Genomic DNA, 9,460 nt, shown 5'->3' with positions numbered 1-9,460 from the left:
CTGAGCTGATCTGAGGTCAGCGGCACCAAATAATGAGCCACACTGTTGATAAAGGTTTTTTTGGTTTTGATTGGAGCAGAGCTGATCAGATTCCAGCAGATCAATCGTTCTGTTGGTGTTCAGGTTAATTATTATTGTTGTTGTTGTTATTGTTTGTATTTAACATTATTGTCTTTATTATCTATTTATTTCAATTTATTAACTTTATTGTGCTTATTTATTATTTATTTAGTTACAGATTTTATTCAGCATTTTTTCTTAATTAGTGAATTCATTCATTCATTGATTCATTCATTCATTTTTTAGCAGATATTTCAGTTTTGGGTCTTAGGCTTGTATTGATCATCCTGATGCATTGATCATCTTGATAGATTTCTCACGTGCAGCTGATCTGACCTGTCAGTTCCTGTGCGGAGCCGCAGCACAGCCGAGCGGGCCGCTCAGTCTGGATCCCTGCGCGTCTTCCACTACAGAAAAATAGTCCCCGCGCTTCTCGCTCCGTTTCTCGCTTCGGTCTCAACTTTTCCGGCTTAAACTCCAAACCGTCACGCGTGGCTGGTCCAGGTCTGTTCGTCCGCGTGCCTCGCGGTGTGATGCGGTCGGTCCTGGCTGCGGGTTGAGGCCGGCGGAGGGATACGGCTGCTGCTCTGCTGTAGATTGTGGCTTTTAAACGGCAGCGTCGCCCTGAGAGCCACCAGTCCCGCCGCAGCGCGCAGGAACACACACGCATACACACACATACACACATACACGCACGTACATACACACACGTACACACGTACACGCACACACACACACACACACACACACACACACACACACACACACACACACACGGAGGAGCCGGGACTGACGATGTAGTTCCCGCGGATGGACTGAACCTCTGCTGTGACTTTTTATTACCGACTGGACTTTTTCATCATTGGACTTTTTATTCTCTTCAGCCAGTGGCCGGGATTACCGGATTAATAACCAGATTATAAAGATGCTGCTGTCCAAACTGGGCTCCTTCTCTCCCCTCTCATCCAGCATGGAGCTGCCGGTCAAGATCCAGCTGCAGCCCGGTGAGCACTTGTTGTTGTTGTTGTTATTAGGCTATTATTATTATTATTATTATTATTATTATTATTATTATTATTGTTGTTGTTGTAGTTGTTGTTGTTGTTGTGCCTCAGCATGAGAATGAAAACTCTCACAAACATTTAAATACAAGGCATTTATTTAGCTGTTCTCTGCTGGTCATTATTTATAGTGACAAAATCAAGTTATTTGTTTTTCCCTCCTAACGTCCCGGCATATTTTTGTTTTGTTTGTTTGTTTGTTTGTTTTGCTGCCCTCCTCGTGTGGCAGCAGCCGTGAGGGTTTTGCCAGCCGGTTAGTTATGAGTTGGACGGAGCTCAGGCGGGATCATGCGGGATCATGCGGTAGCGGCTCGAGGCTCCGCGGTGCTGCTGGCGGGACAGGCTGTGCGGGACAGGCTGTGCGGGACGTCCCGTCGGTGTGTCTGACCCAGCAGAGCTCGGCAGAACCATGATCCTGTTTGTTTCTGTGTGTTTTAGCCAAACCTGACCGGGAGCGGGGCACAGACCGGGACACGGACCGGGAGCGGGACAAGGACCGGGGCACGGGCCGGGAGCGGGACAAGGACCGGGGCACGGGCCGGGAGCGGGACAAGGACCGGGGCACGGAGCGGGACACGGGCCGGGAGCGGGAGCCGTTCGAGCGGCGGTACCGGCTGGGCTCGGTGCTCGGCAGTGGCGGCTTCGGCACCGTGTACGCGGCCGTGCGGGTGTCCGACGGGCTGCCGGTGAGACAAACTGCGGCGCGCCGCTTTGTTTTGGTTCGGCCACGTGGCCGCGCGGAGCCGCGTCAAGCCGCCGTCACCACGCGCTGCGTTTCCGGCTACTGCTTTCAAAATAAAGGCCTTGAAAATAGAAGTAGAAGAGGCTTTATTGTCATTATACAGGTACAACGAAATTAGTAACATTACTCCTGATTAATGCAAATTAGTAAGAATAAAACAATTAAGAAAGACAGCGAGCACACATCCAACACATATGAAAGTAAAAGAAATACTATGGTAAGAACGGATATTACACTTAAAAATGTGTGTATTGCTGTGTGTGTGTGTAAATGTGTGTTTGTCTGTGCAGCTTGTGATGCTCCTTCAGCGCCACCCAGAGGGCAGCAGGTGGAACAGCTGCTGCCCTCTGGGTGAGAATGGTAGGAGTGAGTTTAGTGTGTGTGTGTGTGTGTGTGTGTGTGTAACTGCTCAGTGTCAGTGGTCAGAGCATGGTTTTTGATTGAGTCAAGTCAGACTGCAGGACGTCACCCTGTTTCATGTTCAGGAGAGATTCTGAATGTTTTTAAATGCCCGTCTCCGATCCCATGTCGGGACGTCAAGCGCCATGCAGAGCGCCACGCCCCGCCCTCCCCCAGCACCACCCCCACGTCCTCCCCCTCACTGGCATTTCACCTGACAAACATGGTGCTTTTATTTTGAAGGCTGATAGCTGGGTTTCCTGTGTTGCCCTCCCTGACGTTAGGCTTGACGCTCCTCTTCTTCTGTGTTTTTGTGTCATTTTTCACAAACAAAACACACATGGTCCACGCTAACCACGAGGGCAGTGTGTAGTTTTGTGAGTTAAATTTCAAGCTGCAGCGTGATATAAGAATGTGTTCTGTTCATAAACATGTAAACAAGCTGTCCTCAGGACACTTTATTGTTGTTTACGTGCAGATTTACTCTTCAACAAACAGAATAACTTTATTTATAATTTGTTATCCCTGCAGGAAAACGCGGATCAGCTGCTGTTCTTCAGATTCTCAAAAGAAAAATATTTATGAGTGGAGGTGAAATTATAAGAAAAAGAAAAGGAATTAATGTGTTAATGATTGTGTGTGTGTGTGTGTGTGCGTGTGTGTGTGTGTGTCCTGTCAGGTGGCAGTGAAGCACGTGTCCCGGGACAGAGTGACAGAGTGGGGTTCTCTGGTGAGAAGATTGACTTTTTATTCACACACACACACACACACACACACACACACACACACACACACACACACACGTGTGTATCTATATATCTATCTATACACAAATATACACTCATATATATACATATATGTCTGTGTATACATATATGTGTGTGTGTATACACACACGCACACATATATATGTGCATGTGTACACACATATATGTGTGTGTGTGTACACATACATATACATATGTGTGTGTACACACACATATCACTGATTCTTGGGAATTTGGATAAAACGGGTTTTAATTTTGAAAAAAAAAAAAAAAAGTGAGTTAAATTATAAAATCTGAAGGTATATCATTATAGGCCAAGGTCTTGGCTGTTCAGCAATGTACCGGTGCAACCTCCTCATTTTGCATTTTTTTCATAAAATGGGTTTTTCCAGTTATTAGGCTACTTTGTTTTTGTCAACACTGTCACCGTAATGTTTTTTTTTTTAATATGAAAAACATATTTTTGTATTAAAGAGACTAATACTTTAATAACTCAACAGCACCAAAGAAACATATTGTAAGCATATTAATTTAAAACCAATATAACTGCCTCTGACGGTGGTGACACTAATCTGACGGTGGTGACAGTCGCCTCATTAAAACATACATTTCCAAAATTTATACCACTCAAGTCAATGGCTTCTTGCTTAACAACTTTATTTAACTATTTGGTACAAAAACTAACAATCCTGAGCTCTGTTATAAGCATTTTTCAGCCTTCAGTCATCACCGTCACACAGAAAACCTGACGGTGGTGACGTCTGACGGTGGAGACAAAAACCTGCTCTTTCACATGATCAGCATGAGTTGTTCACATTAGCCAGCTTGTTTCCCCCCTGTTGCTACCTGCATCAGACCTCTTCTTAAAAAGTAGACATTTATTCCATAATCTAATCTAATATGTTTTATACAGAAGTGACGGTGTTGACATGTTATGGTTGTGACAGTAGCAGTGTCCAAAAATATGAAGAGAATTAAGAGAAAATAGCAAACTTCCAGGAGCCTGAGCGGTCTTGAAGCATGCAGTAGAGCTGAAGGTTTGAAAAGGGCTCCTCAGGAATGTAACTGACCTTGTAGTTTTTTTATTATTTTTTTTTAAATATATATCTGACGGTGGTGACGAATATCTGGGACACATTTTGAGCAACCACAAAATGATAGTAAATATTGTTCAAAACCCATCGTTTGTAGTTTTTAATACATATTATGATGTACTCTTTCATGTGGTAAAGATATTATTCAGTGAAATTATTACTTTTTGTTGTTTTAATCAAGTTGAAATGATTATCTCCTATCTGAGGACAACTGGTTTTGTAGGCCATGGGCCAACATATAATCATTAAATTAATACAAATTAAAAATAAACCTATAAAAGAACCTTACAAATGTGCAAAGGACCCCCTGATTATGCCCTTGATTCTTTTTATTCATTAAAATGTTGTACATTTCCAGCAGAAATAGCATTTTTCTTAGTGGGACATGATTTATCCAAATTCTCAAGAATCAGTGACATATACATATGTGTGTACACACACATATGTATATGTATGTGTATGTGTACACATTTTGTCATTTTAGTTTTCCTGCTCCGCCTCCAGCCGTCCCGTGTCGTGTCTCTCCAGTTTGTGTCTTTGTGGGACGTTTTGCCGCCCCGTGATCCTGCTGATGGGACTTGTAGTTTTCTGGGACATCGTCACCCGTCGTGCTGTGAGCGTGGCGGTGACGTTGCTGCGTTGTTCCTCAGGGTGGCGCCGTGGTTCCTCTGGAGATCGTGCTGCTGAAGAAGGTGGGCTCGGCGTGCGGCGGCGTCATCCGGCTGCTGGACTGGAGCGAGCGGGGCGACGGCTGGCTGCTGGTGATGGAGCGGCCCGAGGCGGCGCAGGACCTGTTCGACTACATCACGGAGCGCGGCGCGCTGGACGAGGCGGCGGCGCGCGGCTTCTTCCTGCAGGTGCTGCGCGCCGTGCGGCACTGCCACGGCTGCGGCGTCGTGCACCGAGACATCAAGGACGAGAACCTGCTGGTGGACCTGAGGACCGGACAGATCAAACTCATCGACTTCGGCTCGGGAGCCCTCCTCAAAGACACCGTGTACACCGACTTCGACGGTACGTCAGCGAGGGGGGGAGGGGGGGTGGTGTGTGTGTGTGCGTGTGTGTGCGTGTGTGTGTGTGTGTGGGGGGGGTTTGAATACAAATAAGTAGAAAATATTCAAACACTGCAACCTTTTTGTTTTGTCTCTCTCTCTCTCTCTGTCTGTCCCTCTCTCTCCCTGTCTGTCTGTCTGTCTCTCTCTCCCTCAGGTACCAGGGTTTACAGTCCACCTGAGTGGATCAGGTATCACAGGTATCACGGTCGCCTGGCGACGGTCTGGTCTCTGGGCGTCTTGCTGTATGACATGGTGTGTGGAGACATTCCCTTCGAGCAGGACGAGGAGATCCTGCAGGGACGCCTGCTGTTCCGCCGCAAACTGTCCTCTGGTCAGTCCCTCGCTCGCCCCGCTCACCCTAACCCTGCGTGCTCCGCCTCGCTCGCCCCGCCCTGCATGCTTCAGGTCGTGCTGCTGGTCTCCAGGCTCTTGGTGGTTTGGCTCCGGTCTGCATCACTGAGGCTCTGTGGGTTTAAAATCCCTCACAGCCTCTCAGACTCTCTGCTGCTGCTTTTTAAAACACAAACTGTGTTTTAAACATAGATAACCTGATGAAGGTCTACGTAGCGAAACGTTGTTATTAAAGTTCTCCTTTGCAAATGATGCAAGCAGTGTGCGGGAGTTTTTTATTCTAAAACACAAACTGTCACATAAACAGGAGAATCGTCAGCGAAGACGTTTTTAACGGGTTCCTCCCCGAGGCTGGAGGAGCTGCAGCTCTGTGGACGATTTGAAATAAACCTATTTTACTAATTCTGTCTTCCTTCATTTTATCTTTTATCTTATTGAATTTTGGTTTTATGCCTCAACTCTTATTTTCAGTTGATTGCTTGGTTTTAAGGCACAGGCTTTGCATTTGTTTGCCTAATTTTTATTTTATTCTCTCGTTTTTTTCACTCTGTTGTAAAGCACTTCTCTCCTTTCTTTGCTCTTCCTCCGTCCCCCTGCAGAGTGCCAGCAGCTGATTCGCTGGTGTCTCAGCCTGCGCCCGGCCGACCGGCCCACCCTCGAGCAGATCTTCCACCACCCGTGGGTGCGGGCGGCGACCGCGGCCACGGCGCCGGCGGAGGAATCGCCAGCCAAGGACGGCAACATCACGCTGCACGCCATCGACACCGACACTGACTCCTCCTCCTCTGACTCTGACTCCTCCTCCTCTGACTCCTCCTCCTCCTCCTCCTCCTCCTCCCCCTCCAGCACGAGCTCCAGCACGAAGAGCCTCTGATATGATTGGACAACAGGATGCCGGTGGGGTGCGACGGGAGGGCGGAGCCTGGTCTTGATTGACAGCTCCCCCCGGTTGCGTCTGGACTGCTTTTGGAAGCCGTTTGCTTCCGGGTGACTTTTCTATGTTTTGATTTTGACGGTGACATCACGGCGGTGACATCACGGTGACATCATGGCGGTCTGAATCCAGGATGCGAGGTGGTGTCGCTCGGCGGCGCCCCCTCGGCTCTTACGCAGCTGCGGCCGCTGTTGCCATGACAACCAGACAGAGTTGGTCTGTTCTTCAGAGGTTCCTTCAGGTTTGGGAAGACGTTCTGCATGGAACCGTAACAACCCAAAGAACCCTCTGACTGGTCAGAACGTAAAGAGAACGTGTTGTTCAGTTTGGAGTCGTTTCATTTGTTCCTCAGTTTGTTCTTCAGGGTTCTTTACAAACTCAAAGGTTCTGCGTGGAGCCGTTTGAGCGTGGTGCTACAGAGAACCCGACCTCACAGCACAGCACTGCACGGGGCCCGCCAGCGCCCCCGCCTGGTTCCACATCTGCTGGAATACTTGAAACGATGACACACACACACACACACACACACACACACACACACACACACACACACACACACTCACCTCCCTCTCTCAAACACCTCACTCAGCTGTGTGTCCTGCTTCATCGTCAGTTTTACTGAATATCCCTGAACACATCAGCACCTCTCTCTCTCTCTCTCTGTCTCTCTCTCTCTGACTCTCTCTCTCTCTCTCTCTCTCTGTCTCTCTCTCTGTCTCTCTCTGACTCTCTCTCTCTCTCTCTCTCTGACTCTCTCTCTCTCTGTCTCTCTCTCTCTCTCTCTCTCTCTCTCTCTCTGGGGGGTGAAATGCACAGTCAATGCAATTTTTTTCATGTTCTTGTTGTATTTTATATATATTATGTATTACTCTCCTTGATTTCTAATATTTTGTAAAGCTTTGTATTTTTATTTTGTATTTATTTGTAGGAGACATTCCACACCTGTGGCTTCTTATTTATTTATTTATTTCCTGTCGGGTCGAGGGGATCTGCGCTCCGACTTCGAGAACGTCCAGTTTGGGTTTGGGAAGCGCTGATCTTTTCTTTCATTTTTTTTTTTTGTAGAGATTTTGTGAAGAGTTAAACGTTCTGAGTCACTAAATTCTAAACTAAATCTGAAACTGATGTGAGAGCTTCTGATGTAAAATTCTGACAGGAAACTTATTTTTCATACCAAATTTTCAAATAAACCTTTTGTATATAAAATGAATTTCATTGTGAGGTGTGTGTGTGTGTGTGTGTGTGTGTGTGTGAAGTAAGATCAGATCTGATGGTGTGAGCCGGCCGTGTGATCAGCCTCTGGTGACTCAGCACCGCCGCGATGACTCAGCACCGCCGCGATGACTCAGCACCACTTTGTGATTGACAAAGTGGCGCTGAGCCTTTGCATACCCTGTGAGAGTAATAAAAAATAAAATATACTGAACTGCTATCTATCTATAGAATATCTACAGACCTCTCACCTTTTAACCTTTGCATTGAAAATATGTCTCCTGACAGAGGCCACGCCCCCTTTTCTCAAAAAATATGAGCGGGAGAAACAAATTACTGGAGCTTTAGTAAAAAAAATGGAGAAAAACACGTCAAACACACAGTCAGCAGACAGAAGATCACATGTGTGTGTGTGTGTGTGTGTGTGTGTGTGTGTGTGTGTGTGTGAACCAGGCAGAGCATCACCAGATATCCCATAATGCTGTGCAAACACAGCCATGAGGTGAGCTGCTTGTCCTGTGGTGTGAAACCTCACTCTGCCAGGTCAGTGAAGGCATCACAGCAGCCAGGTCAGTGAAGGCATCACAGCAGCCAGGTCAGTGAAGGCATCACAGCAGCCAGGTCAGTGAAGGCATCACAGTTAACCCTCTGACACCTGAGCCAACATGTCAAACAGGTGCTGAGCAGAGAAATGGCACAAAAATAGCACAAATGTAGCTAGAAAATTACCCTGAAAAATTAAAAATGACCAGAAATGACCACAAAGACATGAAGCAAAAGGAAAGGAAGCAAAAATAATAAAGATATTAATTTTAAAAAATACAAAGAATGACCTGAAAATAAAAGGTAAAAACTTTACAAGAAAATAACCTGAAAATAACCACAAAAATGCCACAAATTCTCAAAGAAGAAGAAGAAGAAGAAGAAGAAGAAGAGGAGGAGGAAATAACTGAGCTGCATTCTGTTCAGAAGGTTTACCATCACCTTTCAGAATAAAAGCCCTAATGCTCCTGGCTTCCAAACCTTCCAGCAGAAACGAGTCGGACGGGCGCCCCAAACGTCCCGGGACGGCACTGATACCAAGTGAATAATCTGCCAGAGTGATGGAATAATCTGAGGTAATCCAGAATTTTCTTGAGCCTGGTGGCTGATGCGACGTGTCACAAATCTACGAGTCATGTGACGCTCATGTCGGTTTTCCCAGGGTGCAGAGCTCCATCCAGCCCCTGCTGTGCTTGACAGCAGCGCCACCGTGTGGCCGCAGGTGAGACGCACCTGGATCCTGGTGTGTGAGCTGAGGCCTTGTCAAGATTTATGTTGTTAGTGTTTTTTTGTTGTTTTGTTGTTTTTATCTGTCCTCTCTCCCTTTGAGTTCGTCTTCATCCTACAAATAAACAAACAAAACTAAAAGCATTTTTCTTCTTTTTTCCCTCTTAATGAAAATGCCAATAATGTTAATAATAATAATAATAATAATAATGATAACAACAACAACAACAACAACAACAATAATAATAGAGATTAATTAATGAATTAACAGATTTCTAACTCAACAGGACTTCGTTGTTCCTGATATTATTTGTCATCCTGCTGGTGTTTAGCTGTGTGTGTGTGTGTGTGTGTGTGTGTGTGTGTGTGTGTGTGTGTGACAGAGGCTGTGTGTGTGTGTGTGTGTGTGTGTGTGTGTGTGTGTGTGACAGAGGCTGTGTGTGTGTGTGTGTGTGTGTGTGTGTGTGTGTGTGGGCATGCAGAAAGTACAAATCTCTTGCTCAATAATGATCAAAA

General features: G+C 46.2%; 1 protein-coding gene across 1 annotated transcript; it reads left to right on the top strand.

The window, feature by feature from the left end:
* The first annotated feature begins 839 nt into the window (after positions 1-839).
* LOC115361068 (serine/threonine-protein kinase pim-3-like) lies at positions 840-6,572 on the top strand. The gene is made up of 7 exons (XM_030054333.1): positions 840-1,064; positions 1,560-1,570; positions 1,709-1,807; positions 2,942-2,992; positions 4,774-5,137; positions 5,333-5,509; positions 6,129-6,572. The coding sequence occupies exons 1-7, from the start codon at positions 986-988 to the stop codon at positions 6,401-6,403; spliced, it is 1,056 nt and encodes a 351-aa protein (XP_029910193.1). The 5' UTR covers positions 840-985; the 3' UTR covers positions 6,404-6,572.
* The last annotated feature ends 2,888 nt before the right edge of the window (positions 6,573-9,460 follow it).

The sequence above is a fragment of the Myripristis murdjan genome, chromosome 6, assembly GCF_902150065.1.
Source record: "Myripristis murdjan chromosome 6, fMyrMur1.1, whole genome shotgun sequence".
Classification (NCBI taxonomy): domain Eukaryota; kingdom Metazoa; phylum Chordata; class Actinopteri; order Holocentriformes; family Holocentridae; genus Myripristis; species Myripristis murdjan.
Note: the sequence above shows the minus strand (reverse complement) of the source record. Positions and strands in the feature narration are given on the sequence as shown.